Raw genomic sequence first — 27,201 nt, forward strand, 5'->3', positions numbered from 1 at the left:
TCTGAGTAATTATATAAAATACAAAAATAAACCACATCTTTCGAAACTGATCATAACATAGTTTTACTTGTACATATGATGAAATATTTATTCAAAACTTACACATTTATTGACTTTGACTGTCTTTTGGACTTTTTTTTATTCTGAATTGAAATAATATTTAGCAATTTGTGACTTAATCAGCAAGTGGCGCCATTTAGCAACATATTGTGTGTCAGCTGGTGTGTCGGAGGTCAAGACAGAGAAAGCTTCACTTCACTCAGAACCATTTTATTATCATTATTTCAAATGTAAAAAAAAAGAAAAATGAGGCACACATAATAATACTTTGCTATATGTTTAGAAATCCTTGGATACACAGGCGACTACATACAGAATGTACATTTACATACTTTTTGATTTATTTAAAAAAAAAAAAAAAAGACCTCAACTTGACCTGTGCGTGTGGAAATGATATTTTCATTTTGCTAACAGTCAAATGTGCATTCAAGAGAAGAGAGAAAAGTGTCTGCATAGCTCTGATAGTGTTCGCGCCAAAGTGGAAATTCACCCTCATTTCCACTGATATGAAAAAATGACACTTTACATTTGTTTGTTTCCCCCAAACTAAAATTGAAACAGGAGATGATAAAAATATCTGAAATTAGTTTTTTCCACTTAAGATTTAAGAGAAAACACGCAGCTGCTTTGCAGAAATATTAACACTTTTCGACACAGAAACATAGGTCCTGCTTTTTCATCAAGTTTCTTAAAACTCTAGAAAAGAAAATAATTTGTCTTTCCGCTTTTCTCCTTTGTGTGTATTGTCTCATAATTTGCCCTGACGTCCTCTCAAAGACAAATATGCTTCGGTGTGAAATGAAGAATTTACAAGGCAGCGGTCTGAAGGTACTGACTGGTGGACGCACACACACACGCACGTGCACACACACACACAGACACACACTAAACTAAACAAAAAAGATTTATGAATCTAACTCGTAGCCAAGGGGCAGAAAAAAAAATGGCGGCTGAATCAGGATCAAAGAAGAGGAAGAACAGTCTGTCATTAAGAGAGGAGAAGATGGAGAAGCAGAACTTGGAGCAACTGCAGAGACAAAAGATAAAAAAGAAGAAAAAAAAAAACCAAGAAAAAATAACAGTGAAGAGGAAGACGCAGAGAGAGGCAGATGTTTGAGGATGAGTCCGGAGTTAAAGGTTTTAGTTTGAGCCACAAAAATGAGAGAAGGAAAAACAAACTGCAGCTATAGCTTCCACGCTCATGATCAATAAATCAGACGTGGACGTATCAGCTCTACATGAGACTAAAGCAGTTGTGTAAGAATGGAAAAACCACCCAGCTGCAAAACTGAAGTGGCAACATGTTGAGATGACACATCTGAGAGCCTCAGTAAAAAACAAAAAAAGAAGATGTTGAAATTGTGGCAAAAGAATCTTTTTGGCATTCAGTCTGTACAGTACAAAGTGATTTCACAATCTCATTTAAAAAGCAAAGTATAATCAATACACAATAATACAAAGGGACAATAGCACCACTCCCAGAGAGACGGAACCAGTGATTCTAGAAAAACCTATGTTGGCAGTTGTGTGTAAATTTGCCTCAGTAGAAGCACAAACTGGTTTCTAATGCAAAAATAAAGAGAGAATTGTAAACTAATAAATTGACTGATGGATCCTTATAAAAACATGAACTGGAATATGATATTATTACATAATAGTCTGGCTAATAACCTCCCACAAAACAAAGGCAAGTGTTGTTTTCATAACTTTGATTTTCGTGCGTCTTAAACACCACATGTGGCTGTTTTCACCCTGTTTCCAGTCTTTATGCTAAGCTAAGCTAACACGTTGTTGGCTCTCCACCAGATAACGAATAAACATGAATCGGAAATAAAGGAATAGTCACTTCTATCTTTCTGTTTGTGAGGGTCATGTAATTATAATCCTAAAATCCTAAAAGCTAGTTATGGAAGTAAAAGCCCTGACAACTGTCTGTGTGGACTTTTATAAGTTTTCACATAAAACCCATGTAAACTACAAGTCCCATGGAGCACTGCAGCATCACCCCGCACTTTAATCTGTTATTGATGTTGTGTTAAAGCTGCATTATTTGTATATTTTGGCTTCCTTGATTTCACTTCTCAGATATTTTATACATTTAAACGCAGACGAACGTGTCGACTTTCACATGATGTCACTATTTAAGAGCTCATCGACTCTCCGATTGACTCCAATGATATTTTAGCTCAAAGACTCTTGAGCCAAAACAAAAACATAGGGACTTTTTAAAAGGTAATTTTTTGACTTTATCTCCACAAATGACACATCTACATCTTCAGCATCATTCTGGGTTGTGTTTCATGTTTGGCTGATTAATGTTCACTCTGCTTTGAGCTCAGAGAAACATCTGCCTCTTCAGCTGCTCAGCCCTCCATGAGGCTGATGACAGCAGAGTTTGTGGACTGGAAAAAACAAAACAAGAAGCTAAAAGAGGCTAAAAAACAAGGTTGTCGCTATGAGCAGCACCTTTTATTTTACCTGCAGCCGTTTAAATCATTAAATTATTCAACATCTCTCAATGTGATGGGAGCTCGTGTTTTGGTGTCTATTGTCCCAGAGGATAATATGTTCAGCAAAGCATGACCGCAGACAGACAGCGGGTCCACCGGCTTCGGACCGAGCCGTGACACCCTACAGTGTTTGTACTAGTGTCGGCATAGAAATACAACTGATAGAACCAAGTGTCAGGAAAACATAGGCCGTAGTATACCAGAAACAAAATCCCAACTTTTACAAATCCGCTTTTGAAATCGTCTGCCAAAAATATAATCAGTTTTTACTTGTTTCAAATTCTTTCATAACTAGTCCTGATTTATTTTGGAACAAAAATGTGCTTTCTCAGAAATACTACTCAATAAGGAAACATAGATTTGGTCTTAAATCAACCATTTCTCCTGTGTAAACATGAAAAGTTTCTTTTTGTTTCTGGTAAACTTTCGCCTTCTCTCCACCAAAGTTTGCAAAGATGTGACACTCCCTTCGTTTTCTGATTGTGGCAGTTTTGGCTGCTGCTGACGTCCAACTGGGGAAAGACGTAAAAGTCAGTCTTGTGGTGGAAATCCCAAGTTGGAGGAGCACTTTGTGAGGTCTGATGTCTCCTCGTTGGTTGCAGGAAATGATCCAAAACAGGCGGAAAAGACGGCAGCAAATCCACCGAAGCAAGAATCCCTTTGTCAAACTTGTTCAGAAGAGGAAGGCTTCGGTTGATGAAACACAAACCGCCGGGTTCATCGACCTTACAACGGATTTGGCTTCAAGTTGGAGCAAAGATATGTCATCCTGTCCTTTCCCCCAAACTCCTGACGTCATGTGAATGCGGCATCAGACTTTTAAAATATTCAGGTTTAAAATCCTTTACAGCGAGAGTTGCACAGTGCATTGATGCATGCAGCGCACAAACACTGGCACATGACACATTCAATCATTATTTAAAAAGCATTTAAAAAAAACAACTTCCTCCGTTCCTCATTATTGCATAATACAAGTGATAAAGAGTATACACTGATACAAGTGCTGCATAATCTAAAAGAAGGTAACAAATGTTTAGTTTTTTTTTTTTTTTTTCTTACACAAGATAATTAAAGACTTTTAAAATTCTATCAATATAAAAAGATCCTTGCAGGACCTGATAGTTCAGCTCAATCCAAAACTATTCAACTCAGATACAGTGAGATTTTAAATTCAGCAATTTACACTGTAAAAATCAAATCAACCATCAAACCCATTATTTCTTTATTATTCTTCTTATTGTTCACAAAATCCCCCTGAAAAAGACAAAACCAGCAGATTTTAGTCTGTAGCTCTCAACCTCGAGTCCATTGGTTCCGACTGAAGATGTAAATCTTTAAACCAGCTCAGAAATAAATATGTTAAGTGAATGGTTCAATATTAGTCTGCCTGTTGGTATTGATTATTGGTTCAGTCTTTCATGTGATATGTTGACAATGAGAAAGACTGAAAATACTGTAAGTATGTGAACTGATGTGCACAGTGCGACCTCACGGTTAAAGAGCAACATCATTAAAAAGACGTAACTGAACAAATGAAAAATAAAAATTCCTCACCGACCTTTAGCGGTACCTGTTTATGCAGAGAGTTTTGGTTTTATTTGTCCAGGTTTTCTGGTATCTGTTTCTGTATCTCCACAACCACCAGCGCAATGGAAGTAAATGGAATTTCGTTTGGATGCTCACAGCATTTACAAAATTCAACCGCAGCGCGTCTTTACAGAGACAATGTCTTTGCTGCTGTGAATCAAAGCACAGAGATAGAGGTTGGAAGGAGTTTTCCATGCTTCAATTTCATTTCATCACCATCAGCCCAATACAATAGAGGCTACTGTACAATAGAGGCTATTGTATTGGGCTGATGGTGGAAAATTTAAAACCTGGACAAAAAGCAAACACCCAAATTCTTTGCATGGCCTGGCAGCACGAGAGGCGAGTGAGAAAACGGCCAACCCTTCAAATCGTGTCTGTTATTGTCGATATGATCTTGTAGTTTCTCAACAGGCACCGGACGTCAATGTAACTTCAGAAAGACGTTGGACTCTAACGACTCTAATGTCGGACGGACCTTAAATTTTGGTTGAAAATGAAAATCGGGTTGACAACAAAATGCAGCGTTGACTAATTCCATTGTGACGTTTAGCAGACGTTTGGTTTCGCTCACGACCAGAATGTCAGTAATTTTATACGTCCAGATGACGCTGGCACGAGACGCTTGGAAGACGTTGGATTTTGGCTACTAACCTACTTAAAAACCAACCAAATATTCTACATCAAATAAACATTGTCCTGACCTTGAGTTTTGGTCACCTGACGTCACAACCTGCGTTCAACCAAATATCAACGTTTAACGATGTTGGTGACCAGCTGCCACTCGCAGGGTACGTTTCATTAGTCATTAGCATCATAATTTAACAGAAATATTTATTTTTATCTATTTTTTGACCTTTACACTCTTAACACTGGTTGCTTAAATGTTGCTGATCTGTGCTTTTGCGAAATTCCTACAGCATCATTGTGAAAATTGGAAAAACCAATTGATGGACTCGATGGTCAGTTGATCGGTTGTATAAATAAATGGCGTGTGTCTCAAAAAGGCAGAATTCAACTGTATCAAACACAGCAGCTGGTGACTGATGGTGTCTCTGGATGCACTGAGAACACAGAGAAGCTTCTCGTTAAAGAAACAGTGTATTATCGGCTTCGCTGGAGAGTTTCGGTGTCACAGAGGTCGGTCCAGCTCAAAGTAAAAAAAGAAAAATAAAGGAGTAGATCAACCAACTGATCTGAATGAACGCTGATCTGTGCGCCTCTACATGTCAGCTCTGACGAACGAAGCAAACATCCCGTCCTCCTGCTCCAGAAGAGTCTCGGGTTTGTCGTACTCCAAAATGTTCCCCCGCTTCATCACGATGACCAGATCAGCTGTTAGGATGGTGTGGACTCGGTGCTGGAGACACACAGAACACAAAGACCGTCAGGTTGTGGAAAAATGGTAAAGACGATTACTGAAACGCATCATGCCACGTATTCATACAATTATTTTTCCAACATGTTTTGGTCCAGTGATTTAGCCTCAAACTAGCCAATTAGCTCTTTTGATTAATTAGTTGACACTTGTGAGAAAACTGGTCTAATGTGGAGGCTCATGTTTCCAATTCACATCAGATCTGAGTCGTCTTAACTCTCGCTTCATCAAGGCGAGATCATGTAATGATTTCTGCTTCATCATAATATGTTATGTCACTAGTTTAAACATTAGTTTGTGTTTCTACCACAGGAACTTTCCCCGGGTCCAAAACCTTTTAGAGAAACCAAACGTAAACACAAGAAACGACAGGACGACTCTTTGTTATTGTTCTGTCACGTGTGAAAACTGCTGTTGTTCTTTTAATCCTCTATGAGGGTGGAAAAAATTAAAAATATAAATTATCTTTAACAGAATTAAAAATGTTTAAAAACCCCTCTCATTGTTTGTTTTTTGTTAAATATTAAGGTCTATCCCTGTGATAAGCCAATGACTGTTGTGGCTAGCTGGACCACATCATATACTTGTCTCTGTATATTTATCTATATATTGTTTAATTTGCCAAATCTTCATGGTTGTTCAGATGTTGCAGAAACACAAACCTATAGTCTGACATGCTCTGATGTTAAATTTAATAAAACACAATAAATGATGTCACAACACTGCAGGTCCGACTGCACTGCATGTATATGAAATATCTGTAATGGAGCATGCAGTATCTTTGTTTCGGTACCAACCAGGCTGTCAGTGGCAGTAAGGCGTCAGCAGACCCAGACTCAGACTCGGACTCCAGCTCTGACTCAGCCAGGAGAAGCAGAAAAGAAAAACAGAAACAGGTGGAAAAATGGAAAGAAGAGAAAAGACGGAAAAGAGACCAGCTGAGCCAAAAGCGGTCCGTGCTGGTCCGGGTCTACTTGTGAGTCCTCACTAGCACACCGAAGAGGCTCTCCTCCTGTGCTAGCAGGTTGGGACCCGAGTCATTTTCCACCATGATCCCCGAGGAGAAGACCAACACCTGCTCGGCGTCCAAGATAGAGGACACACGGTGCTGGCGGCGGGACGAAGGCACAGAGAGGAGGACGAGAGGGAAGGGTAGAAGAAATCATGGAGGAGAGGAGATGAGAAGGACAGAAAGAAATGCAAAGAAAATACAAAAGAAAGTGGGATAAAAATAAAAGTAAAAGAAAAGAGAAGATGGAAAAGAAGAAAGTGCATGCAAAGAGAAAAGAAGAGGAAGATGGAGAAGTAGAAAAGGTGGATGACAGGAAGAGAAATGATCACAGAGGGTAGAAAAAGAAGGTGGATGGGAGGAAGAGCAGACAAACGGGACAAGATAGTATCACAAAGGTCAGAAAAAAGGAAAGCAGATACGTGAAAGAAGTGGCCAAGAGGACTGACTTTACATTTAAGTGCATTTGGAAGATTAACTGCGTTACATATGGAAAAATAGTTAGTAAGAAAACATACAAGGAAAAGATTCAGGAGAAGGATGCATAAGGCTTCCTCAAAGAGAGCGTGATGTGATAGATGCACATAGAGCTCAAAGCCAGAGAGCCGTATATCTGCATCTATCAGCACTGAACAAACCTAGAACCGCAGGCAGCTGCAGGACTGGGATTTGATCTTAGTCTACTCTAAATAAAAGTCAGAGTTTTTATCCGCTTTGTTACATTTTTAATAAAAAGAAAAATCAACGGGAGAAGAGAGTGAAGGACTTACTGCGATCGTCACGACTGTTCTGTCTGCGAACGCAGTCATCACGACTTTCTGTAAGATATTCTCCTGCAAGGAAAGAGAAGAAAAAGAGTATTAACATTATTTAAAAAGGTAATAATTAACTGATATAACACACACACACACGCACGCACACACGCACGCACACACACACGCACACACACACGCACACACACACACACACACACACACACACACACACACACACACACACACACACACACACACACACACACACACACCGTGGCCATGTCTATAGATGCTGTGGCTTCATCCATGATGAGGATGCTGCTCTTTCTGACAAAAGCTCTGGCCAAACAGAAGAGCTGCCTCTGACCGACACTGAAGTTCTCGCCGCCTTCTGTCACGACCGCGTCTGCACACAAACACAATAAACAGCAGACGTATGATTAAACAGTACTATTAAATTACTAATTGACTCTTCATGCTAACCAATGCATCCTCTTTAGCTGACGACGTGTATTACAGCACCTAGTCCTCCAGGCAGCGCCTTCACCATGTTCTTCAGCTGGGCGATCTCTAGCGCCTCCCAGAGCCGATCGTCGGTGCACGTTCTCTCTGGGTCGAGATTAAACCTGCAACAAGACGACACAATTTACACCGGCTGTATGTGAGTGTGATGACGGTGTCAGAGGATGCTGAGCAGGTGCGTGTGCTCTCAGCCAGCCGTATAAACACAGAAATAAAGTTAACAGTGTCGAAGTGTGACTCATGTATTTTCAGAGCGATATCAGAGCTTGAGTCTCCTTTTAATTTATTCCTCCCTGATTGTTTACACTAACTTTTCAGATTTCAGAGCACGAACCTTACGACTGAGCAAATACACTAGAGATCCACTGGAGCTCTGCCTCTTGCACAGAAACAAACATGGACGCCCAGTGACATTTGTGCTGTAAAGGCCAGTTCCTCCACCCCCTTTTCACACATGACGACATCACAACGGGGTCTAATCACCAAAGACTCACATCTCTCACTTTATTGTGTTCCACATGGCAATAAAAGTGTATCATCGGCTCAGAATGTGAAGTCTCTCCTGATTTGATTCAAGTGTTTCTTGATCGTCCCCAGCAAGAGCAGGGAACGTGTTGGTAACGTCAGAGCGAGTGTGTAAATTGCTCATATCATATATATATATGCTAATATACTGTAACACAATGTAAATGTGCTGTTTGCCTTGGTGATGCTCAACTGAGTCATCTGATTAATTTAAATAAAACTACTGAATGTATTTTCAGCTGAGTGCGTTTTGAATGAGATCAACAAAATATCATAATTAATTCTGCATGAATCTAGCAGTTACATTTTGAACAAGCTGCAGCTGAGAAATTATTTTCTTGGCAACACTAATCAAAACGGGAAGCAACTAAAATACAAACAACCTTTACTTGATCAATAATTCAGAGGAAATGCCTCATATTTCAAGAGATTTAGGGGGAAACATGATTCAGTTCCAGTCACTTGTTTGCCGTCAGAGTTTCTGGCTGCAGGGTCGATCGCTGCAGACGAGATGCCAAGAGTGATTTGAAAACAAACCAAATTAAACAATTTTGATTTATTTTTGTTGAGCTGGAGGAAGTTTTGAGACATCGTGTCCTGAATATCTAAGAGACAAGACACTGACATCGTGAACTGGGAAAATATTGAGCAAAAATAGATGAAATATTCGAATAAATGAAAATGAATAAATGACCCCGTATAGTTTTCTCCTCACGTGCACATGTATCTCTTTGTCATACAGAGCGGTTAATGATGTGATCGTTAATTAATTCCAGTTTATGACATCTCTAACTCTGGCTCCCTCGGTGAGGCTTCGAGAAATAACTGCAGGAATAATCACAATGTGACAAATCTGCCGAGTTTTATTACTGAATGTGTGTGTGGCAGAGTCAGAGCGAGTCAAACAGTGTCAGAACATAACGGCTACATCCAAGATAACAGTGCGAAACAGTTACTGTCGACCATTCACCCCCTGGCTTACGTTCACATAAACAAGACACGCACGCTCTCACACTCTCACACACACATAATTATCTGGAGCGGCGTATCTGTCCAAACAAATAGCACATGCTCTTTGTCTTTTATAACAAACACAGAGTCACTGTATCGTCCAGTAACACAAACACACGGAGGTTGTGAGTGTGAACGACAGAGGAGGAGGAGGCAGAAGACAACACAGGGTCCTTCATCCCTCCGACGACCTCCTCAGTCCATGACGTCTGTGACAAAAGTCAGATTAGGTCTCAGCCAGATTCCCACTGTGTGTTCAACCACTAACCCCACAGCTGGGACTGTGTGTCGTCATGTGACAAATGTTTCTCTTTTTCTCTGTGACTTATTTTCACTTGTTGCTGCGGTTTGGATTTTTCTTTATCTGACATGCCACTACTAGTTTTTTTAAAAAATTTGTCTTTATCTTTCTGACAAAGAGCTAATTGTCGTGTTTTTTCTGCATCTTTCCTAAAGACGAGTGTGAGACCCAGCTGTGGTGTCTTTGGAGAACCAAAGTCCTGACGTCAGTTTACTTACGTTTTACTTTCTGCACTGAACAAAAATATAAATGCAACACTTTTGTTTTTGCTTCCATTTTTCATTAGTAAATTAAAGATCTAATACTTTTTCTATACACACACTAACACACACACACACACACACACACACACACACACACACACACAGAGGGTTTCTGTCTCTTAAAAATCTGTCCACAAATGTGTTTAAATGTGTGTTAATGACCAAGATTATTCCTCCACCTGACGGGTGTGGCATATCCTGATTGACAATAAAATGCCACTTTAATATGTGCAGTTTTTTGCCTGTGTGTGTGTGTTTGTTTGTTTACCTTATTGATCCACTAAACAACACAGGATCCTGGAGGATGATGGATAGTCGCGACCTCAGAGTCTGCAGAGGAAGTTTACAGATGTCGATCCCGTCGATGACTATCTTCCCTGGAAAATAAGAAAACGTACTGTGTGTAATAACTGATCAATAACCCCCTGCAAACAGCACATTTTTAGCTTGAATCTTGAATAAATATTTTCTGTTCTGTTTATGACAAATGTTCCTGTGGGTTCAGTCAGGAGAGCTATCGCCAACGTGCTGCTCCAGTTTTATTTCACTGCTTTATAAGGAAACGCTGCTAAAACAAATGCCTTAATTTACAGTTAAATGAAATATCTGTCCAGCTGTGTGTGTGTGTGTGTGTGTGTGTGTGTGTGTGTGTGTGTGTGTGTGTGTGTGTGTGAATGGAAAAAGTGACTGTGTAATCACATCCTCGTCTGGATAATCTGTCTAGAAGCTGTCCTTATCGTCCAGAGTACAAACACAACGATACAATTACGAGTTGCTTTCAAAATCCAATAAATAAAAACGAAATTTTAAGAAATATGATCCAGAGCCTGAAGATGACTGGGAGTAAATGGGCCAAGTCTTGTTCTTTATACCCTTATCTTACTTCTGTGATAGAAGAGTCTACTCCAGGTCCTCTTTAAAAGAACAAAATGAACCTTCATATTCTCACTTGGACCTGCACGAGTGTTTAAAAAGAACCTGAAGGAGGAACGGCTGAATAAACATTTTCTCTGACATAAACACACACTACTATAATACAGGCTGGTTGGTGGATGTTTAAGAGACGACGAGATGACGCAGAACGTCTAATTTATCTCCCGTGGTGTTTTACTGGTAGCCAAAACAACCACATATTATCTGTGTTCATTTTGTCTCCGCACTTAAGTCACATCAAGGTTGATATTTATAATATTTGTAGATTATTCATAACTTAAACTAAACTTTAATTTAATTACTTATTTATTCCCTCCTGTTTTTTAGGCAAACAAACAAGACGTGGCGTATTTATTGGGGAATATTTTCAGTGGCGGTTTAATCCACATTTGGTGTTCTAGTGAGCAGGACAGTGTGTGTGGGACTGAGTCAAAATAAACAACAGTGTGTGTGGAACAGTGTAATACGTCAACACTAATATGTTTTCATTTAAGTTTTAAAACCAAAAAGATCTCAAAAAAGGTCTGGGCATGTGTGAGCCGGTGTAAACAGGAAGCAGATCGTCTACTCTGCAGTTGATTAGTTCAGCGTGTTAAAATGCAGAATTTAACTGCACAACAGCTGCTAGCAAAGTAACGCTTGTAGCTCATTATCCATGTTGCTTTCACCGCTTGTAGTCGAGGCCGATAAGATCCAATCAGGAGGCGACCGTCTGTGTCTACGTCATCGTTTCCAAAGGTATCGGTTTGGCCTCGTCCAGACGACGTCGTCCTCACAGTTTTCAAACTAAAACGGCTCCAGCAGCGTTTTCCAAAAGTCTCCGAGTCGTGTGGACGCCAGGAGTAGACGTAGTGAAAGAGATGCATTGTAAAACTAACGATGTAGCCAGAGTGGCCCTGATGTGTTTTTAACAGTTAGTGTGAATAAAGAAGAACTGGATCAGGCTTTGGATACACACACAATATTTGTTAGTAGCTTTGCTGGTTTTGTTTTTTTCATGGGATTTGTTGACAATAAGAAAACCTACGTCTCCTTTGTCAGATTTGTCATATGTCAGATATCTGTCATTTACACATTTAAGAGCAGCTCCATTGAACAGTGATGCTCCCTTTTTTCAGACTGCTTTGAGGCTTTTAGAGGTTTGATGACGTAAAACGTTGAAGTATTTCACAATAAAAAAAAAAAGAAAAGTTCAGTGAAAAGTCAGAAAAAGTAAACAATTTGTGCAGCAGAAATTGTTTTTTTTGTTCTTATTATTTTCTATTTATTATCTTGCAACCCCCCCCCCCAGGGGAATCCTGAACCACAGTAGTAGACTGATAGATGTTATTGTCTGTCTTCTCGTTCTTATCATCTAATGAGTGAGGGTATGCAGCTGTGAGAAGGTTTGTTTCGTCTTTATCCCACATGTCTAAAGCAGTTGTAGCAGTTTAATGAGTACAGATCATTTAAAAGCGACTTCAGGGCACTAATGCCACTCACAGCGTCGCCACTGAGGAATAAACATTTCAGTTGAATGTTTCTTGATTTATAGGCGAAAAACTAAACACTTTAGATGAATGGGCCACAGTGAGTAAGAGGAACTCAGAGGGATCAGATTTACACAGTGTGGTCGTGTAAAAGGTTTGTGATTAGTGCCTCAGACGTTAGAAAGGAACTGTAAACTAAAGGGGTGATTATGTTCAGAGTTAAAAGTGATAAACGCAGCAGGAATAAACAATACAAAGCATCGTTAGATCCATCATGATACCTGAGTATAACTGCTGTAAATAATTCTGTCTTATCCAATCTGTACTGTTAGTTCAAGTGCTTCTAAATATAAAAGAACAGTTTTCCCAGAATTCCCCTCCCTGCTAATTCCTCAACTCCCCCCCTGCTCCCTGAAGACGTTAAAACAACTGAAGTCGATACTAAATTAAACTTGTCAATACTTTAAGTTTAAATATACACAATATAGTAATTTTTTCTTTTTGTTTGCTTAGGCAAGCTGAGATGTAAAGGAAAAACCACGAGAGTTAGACGTCTGTTTCCTCTTCTGTTCGGTCGTGAGCCCATGACGTCTTTTGTTGAGGCAATACAGACAAAACTGTGAGGAATAATGTTGATTAAATCAGGTTTTAATTATGAATCATGTTAGTTCTCTTTGTGAAATGGCTGAAAATCTGAATTATGCAATTGCTTAGGTTAATGGAAGTCAAGCTTTTCTCTGATGATCTGCTGTCTCTCACACGTAAGACAATAAAGTTTAAAGGTTTTATGTTTATATTCAGTGTTACTCCAAAACTCTATGTGTGTTACCACCACCAATTGTCCTTCAGGAGAATAACATGAAACCAGCAGCGGGGATATGTATTGCATTGCAAGTGCATGTGCATGTGCATCATAGTCCACAATAGATGGTGCATAGCAACGGGACCCAACAGGTTTGGACAAAAAACCTTTAGATCTCACTTAGACCTGCACAAGTGTTTTAAAGACCTTAAATAAACATTTTCTCCAGCATAAACACACTCTACTATAATACCGGCTGGATGGTGGATGTTTATGACATGACGACCTAAAACCAACATGTTATCTGTGTTTATTTTGTCTCTGCACTTAAATCACCTCAACTTCTTTATAGAGGTTGATATTTCTAATAATAATTGTAGATATTTATCAATAGTTTTATTTTATTTCCTCCTGGAAATGGTGCATTTGTTGGGGAGTATTTTCCGAGGCGGATTAATCCACACTTTTGATGTTCGGGTTCATTCACAAGGTGCCCACACGTGCGTAATCAGGATCAACAGGTAGGCTGTCACCATGGTAACAACTGTGTGACACCAACCGTGTCGGGTTTTTGGGTCGGGCTTGGTTACTTCTCTCTTAAGACTCAGTTCGGGTTCGGACAGAAAACGCGGCAAGAGACGACACAAATCAAACAGGGACCCACTCACAAAAATATTTCTCCACAGAGCTGCGCCCCAAATAAGAGCTCAGTGTCACTCTTTAAAACTAAACACCGACGCAAGCCTGCAGGGAAAAATAAAGCGTATTGAAAGACACTTGTAACGGTTCTTTAGCTATCATGTTATGATCTATTAAATCATTTTAGAAGGTGGAAGTATCCTCCTGTCTAACAAGACTATATTTGTCAGTAGATCAGAGGAAACGGCCAAGAAAGAACATGACAACAGAAAACCAAAATAAGGGACCAACAGTGTTGTGTTGTTTTCTGAGTGGAGCAGGACCTCAGGGTCAAGAGGTGCTCAAGAAAACAAGTCGGAGGGAAATCCTTCGGCAAACAGACAGGAGAGTATCTGAAGAGTGTTTCATTTTAATGAGACATAAACATGTTCAACCAGTGAGAGACGCCAAGACAAGACAAGGAGAGATGAGAGAGACTGCAGGAATAGAAGCTGAAACAAAGATGAAGGAGGTAGAAAAAAAAAAAACAACCTCTCCCTCTCTCTGTGTGTTAACAGTGTGACAGGAGACAAACTCACCTTCGAAAATATCCACCATGTTGAAGAAGGCCAAGGACAGAGAGGACTTCCCGCTGCCTGTGCGACCGCAGATTCCCACCTAACAGGAAGGAGAGAGGCGGTCAACAAGGCTCGCTGTGACACTGCGGTGAGACATGAGACACCTGTGTGATAACAGAGCGGCAGGTACATGCTGTGTGTGGACGCAGTTTGGTCAGTTCAGTGTCAGTTCGCAGTTTAATGGAGGCATGTGGCTGTGACTTCAAAGGAAATATCCTCATGTAAGAGAAACTCACAGCCTTCTCAAATTAGACTGTAACTGTTCATTTAAATCATATTAACTATGAAAAAACAAGTGATGAGAGACGTTTATTTTATTCTAATGGAGACACTCCATTAGAATTAAAAAACCCTCATGGGAAACATTTCTATAAGTACAAAAGATTAAATAAAAACAGTTCACATCTACATGTTCTGTGAGCTTTAGAGGCACAGTGTTGCAGGACAGTGGAAACACACTTCACTGTGTTGGTAAGAACGACCTGTGAGAATGAGATCGTGGATACAAGCGGCTGAAATGAGTTTCCTCTGCAGCGTGTCTGGGCTATATTGCCCTCGGGACACATAAAACTGTTAGGAGGCCTCGACATAGACTCAGAAATGAGAGTTGGGGTGAGATTCAACATGTTGCCAACGGCAGCGAACGATGGCGGGAACTCATTGTGGCACTACGTCCCTGTGTATTTTTCACTATATTTCCATCCACAAGTATCACAGTGGCAGAGTGTGTGACTATTTTGGTCGTGGGTTTCAAACACTCTCTGAAATAAAACATCTAAAAACAGACATCTGGTCAGACGGGGGTCTGGGGTCTAATTTGTGTCCGTTTAGGGTCCTTGGTGTGAAAGAGTTTGAGAGACACAGCTTCAGGGCAGGAACAGGATTAAATAAGTAAAGTAAATCAAGCACTTTGACAAACCCCCGTCTCAGGAGCTGGAAGCGTTCAACTGTTGTTACAACAACAATATTCCTACGCTGACTGACTTACTGAACAAACAGTGATGCACTTTTAGCAAGAGATTATTTAAACTCCACTGGCAGACAGGAGAGCATCTGAAGAGTCTTTCACTTTAATGAGACATAAACATGTTCAACCAGTGAGAGACACTCCACTTACATCTTTTCTATTGTTGGTTCGCAGTTTAATGGAGGCTGCCAATGAAATGAAATTATTCAACTTCGATATTCAACAGCTCCCCTCCCTTTAATCATCCTGCTGTTGATCTTTTGTCATTACCTCCCTCTGGATCTTGAGATCATCTCTCTGCGCCTATAGACACACGTCACTGCTTTGGCGTTTCACTGTGATGTGAGGTCCTTGTTTCTTAGCGACAGTGTGTGAATTATGTGTTACCCTATAGATTATAATACAGTACTGTTAGTTTAATGATAGTTGTGGCTGTGACATTTTTCTCAGTGTCACACATCTATTGGTCATAATTAATTAGACACTTCCAGTCATATACAATCAATAATAAGCCGTCACATCTGTGACTGTTTCGCTGTACCACACTGATCGCTGCAGCCCTGCTCCGCTCTCTTCACAGCATCGTTGTAATTACCTTCTGGCCCGGTTTGATGTAGGCGTTGACGTGTTTGAGCACTGGTTTGAGCATGGGATCGTAGCGCACACACAGGTCCTGGATCTTTATCTCACCGTCCTGGGGCCAGTTCTCAGGCACCTGAGAGGTGTCTGGAGGGAGAGAAACATAGAGGCGGGGGGGGGGGGGGGGGGGGGGGTGGTTACTTCTCTCTTTGTTAACTCTTGCTTAACCCTGAACAGTGCAACAAAAAACAGACCACTAACTGCCTGCCAGTTGTATATGTTACAGTGTAAACAGGAGTGTATAGACCATATGGTCCAAGTCATAACACCGCAGATAAACAGTGGTGGAGTTTCCCTATTAAAAAACAGCTCAAATTCCCGACTGACATCACAACTATACATTTACATAGTTTTATACTGTAAACCATGATGCCTGCACACTTCAGCATGGGGCTGGACTAAAAGCTACATCACAGCTAACAGATTTACTTTGGCAACGATGAGTGACATTAGGTTTTTATCATTATTTTTATACTCTTCATTTGTAAAGTTGCATTCCCTTACAATAGTTATTTTTTCAGAAAAGAACAAAAGGAAATAACAACTTTATGATAGCTATGGCTAATACCCCCACACCCCCATTTTCACTAAATGGCAACTTGTTTTGTGCAAAATATAAGTTGAGAATGATCTGCGTTTCCACTGAGTCATGTGTGAATAAAGCTGGGTTTTTCTATTCTCGCGAAATCGTTCCAATTAAAACGTGGTGATGGATTTCCAGCATCTGCTAGTTGTTGGGAAGATTTCATCCACCGCAGTAGCCGTTATCAGGGGTTTTCGAGAGATAATAGGTTTTGGATGTTATGTGATTTAAATCCCGTTTCTTTCGATTTCACTTTTGCAAAATATTGCTTTGTTTTTTATTTTCTCTGAATTCACATTTTTCCATTACTCGTTTTTGTTTTCGTAAATTCACGTTGCACATCGAGCAGGTCCATGGAAACGTGGCTTTTGAACGTGAGCATGCAGAACACATAAGACACGTCATAAAACTGCTTCGTTTGAAGCGTACTGAACCCTTTAACCCCTAGTGTGCATCAAGCGCCAAAAACTCTGGATCCTACACTTCCCATAATGCACTTCAATAGTGTGGTTTGCTGGACTGGAAAAACACCAATGTCTTCCTAACTCCATAGACTTTCCATTAAAATGTTGTAATCCCCAAGATTAAACAATCAAATGACGTCACTTGGGTCATTTTCTAAGACTTAACAAAACTCTATACAGTACAACTGTTTAAGACAGACAAGTTCTCCCTGTTATGTGGAGCTCACGTGGAACATTATTGATGTTACTACACTAAAATAAATAAATCACACAGATAACAAAAATGGCAGGGCTCTGCTGCAGGCTATGTTTAATCTGTTCCTCCCTAACTTTGGAGGATTTTATACTTTTATCAATTAGCTGGAAGCTTCCATGATGTCAGAGAGGAAAAATCTCTCTGTCCTCTTGTCACTCAGGGGTTTTGGGAACGTTTTATGGTTTCACCGGTCGTTTACTGTAAAGGTTCAGAGGAAAGGCCAATGAGAGAAATAAACCCTATCCTTAAATCCACTTTTATCCTTTTCTGATATCTTTTTCTTTTCACTCCTTCACCTCGTTGGTTTCTTCCAGCCAATCTTTCAAGCTCAGGAATTGTTTTTACTACCCGAAATAGCTGCCCTGTCTTGCTCAAACTCACTGAAGCGTTTTCCTTTTTTGTTCAAGATTTCAAATGGTTCGGTTCTGGTCGGATTTGATTTGGCTTGGTGAGATATCAGTGATCTCTATGGCACTGTTCTAATGAAATGAGAGTTAAATAATGAAACATCTCTATGTTTTGTTCTCTGTGCTGCCAGGAAAAAGATTCCTGCAGCATTTGTATTTCACCATGGCAACAGCACATCCCATAAACCCAACACACAGCTTCTGGACTGAAGATGAAACTGTTACAAAGGTTTTACACACACACACACACACACACACACACACACACACACACACACACAAACTCATTGACACCACAACCACATAGCGTAGAGTTACAACACGAGCTGGTTTATCATTAGATGGGGTCATTGTGTTCATTTCTTTGTGCTTGGAAAACAAACCCACATTTAGATCGAGTGTAATTTAAATTATTTGTAGAATTAAGTTTTTTAAAGTTTTTTGGTCTTGATTGCTTATAAAAGGTTTTTGTGGTTTCAGCAGATTAAAAAAGTATCTCCAAAAGTATCTACGTTGGACTGTGTTTGTCTGAAACGTCATCCAGATTTAAAGGCCAGTTACACGTGATCTGTTTTGGTGAACAGTGCCGTGTCGGCTTGACAACAAGAACTCAGTTACCCATAGATCCCTCGTAGTTCTCGGACTCTGTGCTGAGGAAGCTGTTGACCTTCTTCACAGCCGACATCTGGACCTCCAGATCCGCCAGGTTCCTCACGACCCAGTTCAGGTAGTTGGTGACCTGCACAAAGGGGGGGTCGAGTGAGCTGGTTTCTATCGACATAGAAATTAATTAATTAATTAATTAACAGTCTAATATTGTGTGACCTATAATAATATGACAAGACAACTTAAATCTAAATTTATATTATGAAAAGGTTTGGTTTTGTATTTGCTGTTACGACAATAAGAGATTCCCAGAGCATCTTATAATGCATCAGACTGAGCTTTTCATAAAATACCATCTGTCTAAGAAAACAGATTAAGAGAATCCATAGAGAGGTCCATTTAGTGGGTTGTGATGCAGTGAGATGAAGTTATGTGCAGTAAACTTGCAGCACAGTGGTCAGGTGCTGTAGTGGATGGGCAGACTGAAAAGTGTGACTGAGCATTAGACGTGAAAACTCACAGTGAGGGCGTAGGTGAGTCCGAGGCCCACCAGGCCCACGGAGGGCACATCAAACTTCAAACTCAATATGGAGGCTCCAGCTGCCGTCAGCACTATCACTGCTCCAAGGTAGTCCTGCACAAAGAGGGGAAAAAAGGAAGACATGTTCACTCAAAGAACATACAACAAAATCTAAATTCACAGAGAGCTGCACTTATGTAAAAGGCTGATCACATGTCGGGAAATTGGGGTTTGAGAAGTGGAATAAAAGCAAAAACAAAGAACTGCAAGAGCATGAACGAGCTTTACATCATCCTTCCTTAATAGTTTACATTCATTTACTACTTCTTTGGCCACTGATATGTGAAGATTATATGTCTCTGCCGTACCTGTGAGAAAACCAGTGAACGGTCCTCTGAGAGGATTTTCAAAAACTAGTTTCTCACCGTGCGGACCTCCAGCCAGCGGTTGGCCGCGGACAGAAACAGATAAGCTGTGTTATTGGTGTCCGTCAGCTCCAGCATCCGCTGTTTAAAACGAGCCTCATGTCTGAAACACACATTTGATTAAAAACATTAGACACACAAAATTATTTTATGAAGATTTTCACCTAAATAACATGTTGTTGGTTTCACCTGTTCTTGGCCTTGATTTCTAACTGACATGTAAAATAAGAATAAAAGGGTAAAGAGGAAATTAAAAAAAAGTCTAATAATAAACAAACTTTGAACTAATGGAATTAAGTATTTCTCCTGTTGAATCTCAATGTTTTATCATCGTCTGAGCTCAGAGAGTCGCTGCCATCTAAACCAGACTCGGTTTGGAGGGAGACCAGTGGATAATGATAATGGGAACCATCCCATGATTGCCAAGAATCTGTCTCAGCACCAGATTCACTGTTTCTGTGTGTGTGTGTGTGTGTGTGTGTGTGTGTGTGTGTGTGTGTGTGTGTGTGTGTGTATGCGAGTCTCTCAGTGTTTGTATATTTGTGTGTGTGTGTGTGTGTGTGTGTGTGTGTGAGGAAGAGGAAGTCCTCAGGGAAGAGAGGAGAAGAAAAGCGTGAGAGCTGTTTAATGTTGGATTATACCGACGATGGGAAAGAGGGTGAAGACAGAAATACAAGGAGATACTACAACATGAGCTGGAGCTAATGTTTCTGTCACTGCAGTTAAAAGTAAAACCACAACTACTGGCTCTCTAAGAGCTACAGCTACTATTACAACTACTTCTAACGTCATTATAATATTATTACAATTACTAACCCTTACAAATATATATAAAACTTAAAGCGCCATATAGTCTAAAGGTAGATGTCCATGTGTTGTTTGATTATAAAGCAGCTCTAGGTTCTATATTAATACTGTGAAAGCATCAAAGCGCTCAGTCCACAGAGATATACACACAGCCTGTATTCAGAAACTGAACCCTAAAACCAGCCGTCAGGACTTCTGTAACTTTGTGATGTCACAACAAGCAGTCACCGCCCTCAGCCCCGCCCACCCAGACCCACAAGCATAAACTGTTACAACCTCAGTCTCCCATTCACCGTCAGTATGTGTCACTGACTGTTCGTCTCTGAACTTCCCTCAGTAGCTGTCAGGAATATTATTTATTTTATTCAGATTGTACACTTGTAACACTGGTATCAATAAAGCAGTAGTTTCAGCTGTACCTGAATGCTCTTATTGTGGTGAGACCCTCTGCAGTCTCAGAGAAGTGGCAGAGCAGAGGAAGCTGTGTGGAGTCATCAAGGTCCTGGAGGTCCCTGAGAGATAGAGAGAGAGAGAGAGACAGCGAGAGAGAGAGAGAGAGACAGAGAGAGAGAGAGAGAGACAGAATTCACAATTTATACATGAGTTTATATCCAATGTCTTCATTATTTTAGGTTTATACAGACGAAAAATATATATAAACAGTTTATAGGTTACAGCTATAATTCCCAAAAAGTTTGCTGTTCCCTGATTTGTTTAAATACAAATCCTGCACCATGGACTCACTTGGAGGCCACCCGGAAGTACTTCTGGATGAAGTAGAAGGCGATCGTCAGGGGAACCAAGGCGATCAGAAAGAGCGGAGTGATGACAGATATGACCCCGATGGCCGACAAGCAGAGTAACGTGGATCTCGTCAAAGACTCCAGCGTGGGAGGAATATGCTAAAACACAGAAGAGTGCATCATGTTTGGTTTGGAACCGAAGCAAAACTGCAACACAACAAGTCCTCAGTCTATCCATGTGGATGATCTTTATTCATCCATTTACCTGGTCAATGATGTTGGTGTCAGCTGAGAATCTGTTGAGGATCTGTCCCAGGGGAGTGATGTCAAAGAACCTGAGCAGCGAGGTAATAAATAAAGCATCAAATAACATCAAAAGCGAACATTTAGGATGTTTTCTTTTAAGACACTTGAGGGTTATGTAACCCACTTTCTGAGCCACCCCTCACAGGTGTTTCCTTGGAGACAAGACCTGTGCGTGATATTCTGCTTTCCTGTCTATTCGTCCTCTGTCTAAGTCAACAATTTCAACACAAGACGTTAAAGTCACCACTATTGTGCAGGTACTCTACTTAACACTACTAATACTGAGCCAGTCAGAGCATCAGGAGCTGATATAAACAAGTAATAAATGGACACAATGAACAACTTCTCATAAAGCAGATTCAGCATTTTAGATGCAACACAGCAGATCCACACTGAGCCTGTAGCCACCCTCCAGGCTGAACTTGTTACGGTCCGTTAGTGTGTGTGTGTGTTGTGTGTGTGTGTGTGTGTGTGTGTTGTGTGTGTGTGTGTGGTGTGTGTGTGTGTGTGTGTGTGAGGAAGAGGAAGTCCTCAGGGAAGAGAGGAGAAGAAAAGCGTGAGAGCTGTTTAATGTTGGATTATACCGACGATGGGAAAGAGGGTGAAGACAGAAATACAAGGAGATACTACAACATGAGCTGGAGCTAATGTTTCTGTCACTGCAGTTAAAAGTAAAACCACAACTACTGGCTCTCTAAGAGCTACAGCTACTATTACAACTACTTCTAACGTCATTATAATATTATTACAATTACTAACCCTTACAAATATATATAAAACTTAAAGCGCCATATAGTCTAAAGGTAGATGTCCATGTGTTGTTTGATTATAAAGCAGCTCTAGGTTCTATATTAATACTGTGAAAGCATCAAAGCGCTCAGTCCACAGAGATATACACACAGCCTGTATTCAGAAACTGAACCCTAAAACCAGCCGTCAGGACTTCTGTAACTTTGTGATGTCACAACAAGCAGTCACCGCCCTCAGCCCCGCCCACCCAGACCCACAAGCATAAACTGTTACAACCTCAGTCTCCCATTCACCGTCAGTATGTGTCACTGACTGTTCGTCTCTGAACTTCCCTCAGTAGCTGTCAGGAATATTATTTATTTTATTCAGATTGTACACTTGTAACACTGGTATCAATAAAGCAGTAGTTTCAGCTGTACCTGAATGCTCTTATTGTGGTGAGACCCTCTGCAGTCTCAGAGAAGTGGCAGAGCAGAGGAAGCTGTGTGGAGTCATCAAGGTCCTGGAGGTCCCTGAGAGATAGAGAGAGAGAGAGAGACAGCGAGAGAGAGAGAGAGAGACAGAGAGAGAGAGAGAGAGACAGAATTCACAATTTATACATGAGTTTATATCCAATGTCTTCATTATTTTAGGTTTATACAGACGAAAAATATATATAAACAGTTTATAGGTTACAGCTATAATTCCCAAAAAGTTTGCTGTTCCCTGATTTGTTTAAATACAAATCCTGCACCATGGACTCACTTGGAGGCCACCCGGAAGTACTTCTGGATGAAGTAGAAGGCGATCGTCAGGGGAACCAAGGCGATCAGAAAGAGCGGAGTGATGACAGATATGACCCCGATGGCCGACAAGCAGAGTAACGTGGATCTCGTCAAAGACTCCAGCGTGGGAGGAATATGCTAAAACACAGAAGAGTGCATCATGTTTGGTTTGGAACCGAAGCAAAACTGCAACACAACAAGTCCTCAGTCTATCCATGTGGATGATCTTTATTCATCCATTTACCTGGTCAATGATGTTGGTGTCAGCTGAGAATCTGTTGAGGATCTGTCCCAGGGGAGTGATGTCAAAGAACCTGAGCAGCGAGGTAATAAATAAAGCATCAAATAACATCAAAAGCGAACATTTAGGATGTTTTCTTTTAAGACACTTGAGGGTTATGTAACCCACTTTCTGAGCCACCCCTCACAGGTGTTTCCTTGGAGACAAGACCTGTGCGTGATATTCTGCTTTCCTGTCTATTCGTCCTCTGTCTAAGTCACAATTTCAACACAAGACGTTAAAGTCACCACTATTGTGCAGGTACTCTACTTAACACTACTAATACTGAGCCAGTCAGAGCATCAGGAGCTGATATAAACAAGTAATAAATGGACACAATGAACAACTTCTCATAAAGCAGATTCAGCATTTTAGATGCAACACAGCAGATCCACACTGAGCCTGTAGCCACCCTCCAGGCTGAACTTGTTACGGTCCGTTAGTGTGTGTGTGTGTGTGTGTGTGTGTGTGTGTGTGTGTGTGTGTGTGTGTGTGTGTGTGAGTGTGTGTGTTAGTAAGTGCACCTGATGGGGGCGTGGATGATCTTGTTGAGCAGGTTGTGATGCAGGTTGGTGGCTGCAGAAAGACCCAGAAACTCCACGGTGAGAGAGGTGATGAGGCACAAAGTGATACCAGCTGCACACAGGATGATGAACACTGGCAGATAGTAGGCGTCCTTCTGTGGGTCACACACACACACACACACACACATACACACACACACACACACACACACACACACACACACACACACACACACACACACACACACACACACCACACACACACACACACACACACACACACACACACACACACACACACACACACACACACACACGTTTGTATTACTTCTCATTTAATTGCATTTATCTTTTATTTATTTATTTTTTTTGTTGTATTCCATTTTATATGTGTAAACTTATCAGGATGTAGTCGTTGTGTACCTCAGCCTCCGAGAAACCCTGGGTGGTGTTACTGCTGTTGGCCAGGCCGGTTCCATACGACGGTTCACCGGACATACTTTGATTGGTTTTGGAGGACGTCCAGAGAGCCAGCCAGTAGTCAATGGCAACAATGACGGAGTGTTTGAGGAGTTTACAGGACACCATCAGGAAGACCATGAAGAAACCACCGGAGGACATGTAACACCAGCACACCTGAGATAAAGGAGCGGCCATTATCACGGATGGATAGATGGATGGATGGCAGATCTCACTTTTACTTCTACAAAATATTTTTAGAGGCAGAGCTGTTCTGGATGTAGATGTCACTGCTAACATTGCAATGATTAATTACTTAATTATACAAAAAACTAACTATTGATGTGCCAAAAAAAAAAGTTTTAACTCCTAAAATATAAAGATTTAATTGGCTTTTACAATTTTTATTTTATATTTATGAATTTTGACTCTTGTTCAGGCAAGTCGGAATAACTTGGAAAGCTGGTGAAATTTTGGTGCTAGAGTTGTTGATGTCACATATGAAGAAACATGGCGGACGAAAGTAAAGGAACATCTGAGGAAACTTGTGCAACTGACCAGCTCAGTCAGCTGTTTCCTTTGTAGAGAATGACACTTTCATGTGTGCAGCTGCATAGACGCGTTACCTTCCATGGGATTTTTGATCGTCTGTTGGTGGTCGTCGACAAGTTGTCGTCATCTTCCTCCTCCACTTCTTCCTCTGATGGGATGGATATCACAAAAACAACAAAGCAATTCAAACAAACACTTTTCTATTTCAGCTTTTCATCAACTACCAACACACAGGTTGATAAAACAGAAGGACAAAAGTGTTTTGAGAGTTTTGAGGCAACTAAACTGAAACAGAGACACGAAGCCTTGATCATGTTTTGTGCATTAAAGACAACAATTAAAGACACTTGAACAACATTAAAAAGCACCTTCATCCTCATCATCTATTTGGTTCTTGGCCTCTCTGGAGTAGAAAGCTCTCCTCAGGGTTTTCCTCTCCAGTGTTGTTTGACTGTCCTGCTGTATGTCCTAGAAACACAGACACATGTCAACAGATTTGTCGTCTAATGTCGGCGGATTTGGAGGAGATGCAGTTATTTGTATCCTCAGGTGAAACTGTATCACTTTACCTTCTCCAGCTCCTGGTCGTGTCTGTTCATCAGGGTTTTCCAGTGATCATAAAGCTCAACGTCATGAGTCTGAATGTCTTTCAGGGTTCCCTCCCTCAGGATGGAGCCATCTTTCATGGCTATGATCTGTGCAAGACACACACAACAAAACAAACACACAGAGAACATTAAAATAACACGCGATAGATGGTCACGGACTGACTACTAACTTTGGGAACTGTCGCATCAGTCTGAGGCTCTTACCCAGTCTGCGTGAATCAGGTACTGCAGTTTATGGGTGACCAGGACCACAGTCCGTTTATCGTCCTGCAGAAACTTGAGGATTCCTTCCTGCATCAGGTGATCGCTGAGGTGGATGTCCAACGCAGAGAACGGATCATCCTGTCGGATACGACAGAGAGAGACGGATATAAAGAAATCAGGAGAGAGTTTTAGAGCAGGTGTCTAAAATAGTGATGTACCGATGAGTGTAATTATAACGGTTTCAATCCAAAGTAAATTAGACACATTTTTGGACTATCACATCATTTAGTGAGGTGTGATCCTGACAGTGAAGCTTGTTACGTTTTCTAGAGAAGCAAAGAGAAAATCCTGTAGGATTCAGATAGATGGACGAACCTGTCATCTGTGTGTATAGAGTGTTAATAGAGATTGTGTTATGATTATTTGATGACAGTGTATGACGTATGTACTCCGGTCTGGAGATCACATATGGAAAACACAAGCAGCTGCACTTTCACAAAAGAAAACATTCCCTCCTTATTTTACATTAAACTTTTTTACCAGTCTAGACATTACACAGTGTGATGCGTGTGTAAAAGAATGCCACTGATGGACAACCAATTAAAACGTGTGAGGGCAACAGGAAATTACGCAACCACTAAGAAAGATAAACACATGACATCACAGTGGAAAGAGAAATGAGTAAGAAACAGACACCTCCTCATCCCAACGGCCAACGTGTACCACATGTATCCAGTCCAGTAAGGAAAGTGTGGACATTTATCTAATTCAAAAAACATAATGTAAGTTGTTGTAAAAGCATTAGAGAGAAACGTTATCTCAAATCTTTTGTACATTTCTAAAAGGTCCGGAGAGAGACACACCTCACGGCAAAGATCTGCGACACAAGCAGTTAATGTTTCCTGAGTACATCGCCTCAATGACACTCTGGCCAGACACGGTCATCTCCAATTCCACCAAGCAGGTGATCATGGTAGTGACAAAATAATAAAGTTGTTCTCACAGGGAGACACTCGAAGACCCCCGGATACATCGCTGAAGGTGCATCCCAGCCTTTCTACTGGATGTGCCGTGAGTGTAATAAAGCTTAGCTCACCAAGAAGACGATGTTGGTGTTCTGGTAGAGAGCTCTGGCCACACAGATTCTCTGTCTCTGACCTCCACTCAGGTTGATGCCCTAAAAATGTAGAGAGAAAAAAACACCAGTACAGAACCAAAAGTTAGTAAAAAAAATAATAAGTGTTTGTTCTAATATAATATTCAGACGTTCACTTGTATACCCTCTCTCCAATCTCGGTTTGGTCTCCAAAGGGCAACAGGTCAATGTCTGGCTGCAGAGAGCAGGCGTCAATCACGGCTTTGTACCTTGGAAACACAAAATAACCACCATGATCTCAGAGGAATCATGAAGCACTGACATGAATATTGAGGCATTTCTGAAATTGGCTGTAGTTGTGTGCTGGGTTTTTTTTTACCTCTGTTTACTGAAGGGGCTGCCGAACGTGATGTTTTCCTCCACTGTAGCGTTGAGCAGCCAGGACTTCTGGGTAGCGTAGGCCACGGAGTATCTGTTCTTGCTGGATGCATCATGGGAAATGGAGGCAAACAGATACCAACGTAAGAACTACAAGTCCTGTCTTCATAAAGCTACAGAGCAGGAGTACTGATCTACACCGTTCTCTTCACCATATCTACCGTTGATTCCTGACAGTGATACTTACTTTGTCTTGTGGCAAAAGCTTAACAACTGAATTTTTGAAGAATCCTTTAATTTAAATTTTCACAGGTTTAATGTTCCCTTTTTTAAACTAGAACTTACAAACATATATTTCTATGATTATATAAAATAATTACACAAATATATCATTAGCATGATCAGATTTTTTGATTAGGTTTTCCTAAGCAGGGGTTCATTAAATGACTTTTAAGTAGGATAACAAGATTAGAAAAGAGATA

The 27,201-nt window shown here is 40.7% G+C and overlaps 1 protein-coding gene across 1 annotated transcript in view; it reads right to left on the reverse strand.

The window, feature by feature from the left end:
* Positions 1–254: 254 nt before the first annotated feature.
* Positions 255–27,201, reverse strand: part of abcc9 (ATP-binding cassette, sub-family C (CFTR/MRP), member 9) — a 50,646-nt gene continuing 23,699 nt past the window's right edge. The window contains exons 20-41 of the mRNA XM_056367543.1: positions 26,721–26,822; positions 26,526–26,610; positions 26,342–26,422; positions 25,246–25,383; positions 25,003–25,128; positions 24,802–24,901; positions 24,508–24,581; positions 23,846–24,058; positions 23,423–23,577; positions 22,863–22,932; positions 22,599–22,756; positions 22,274–22,366; positions 19,249–19,351; positions 18,824–18,937; positions 18,316–18,436; positions 15,944–16,074; positions 14,343–14,421; positions 10,190–10,298; positions 7,822–7,925; positions 7,572–7,705; positions 7,315–7,377; positions 255–5,517 (exon numbers count right to left, since the gene is read on the reverse strand). Of these exons, the coding sequence (XP_056223518.1) occupies positions 5,380–5,517; positions 7,315–7,377; positions 7,572–7,705; positions 7,822–7,925; positions 10,190–10,298; positions 14,343–14,421; positions 15,944–16,074; positions 18,316–18,436; positions 18,824–18,937; positions 19,249–19,351; positions 22,274–22,366; positions 22,599–22,756; positions 22,863–22,932; positions 23,423–23,577; positions 23,846–24,058; positions 24,508–24,581; positions 24,802–24,901; positions 25,003–25,128; positions 25,246–25,383; positions 26,342–26,422; positions 26,526–26,610; positions 26,721–26,822 (2,491 nt within the window). The 3' untranslated portion in view covers positions 255–5,379. The remainder of the gene's footprint in view (positions 5,518–7,314; positions 7,378–7,571; positions 7,706–7,821; positions 7,926–10,189; positions 10,299–14,342; positions 14,422–15,943; positions 16,075–18,315; positions 18,437–18,823; positions 18,938–19,248; positions 19,352–22,273; positions 22,367–22,598; positions 22,757–22,862; positions 22,933–23,422; positions 23,578–23,845; positions 24,059–24,507; positions 24,582–24,801; positions 24,902–25,002; positions 25,129–25,245; positions 25,384–26,341; positions 26,423–26,525; positions 26,611–26,720; positions 26,823–27,201) is intronic.

The sequence above is a fragment of the Seriola aureovittata genome, chromosome 22 (genome assembly GCF_021018895.1).
Source record: "Seriola aureovittata isolate HTS-2021-v1 ecotype China chromosome 22, ASM2101889v1, whole genome shotgun sequence".
Classification (NCBI taxonomy): Eukaryota; Metazoa; Chordata; class Actinopteri; order Carangiformes; family Carangidae; genus Seriola; species Seriola aureovittata.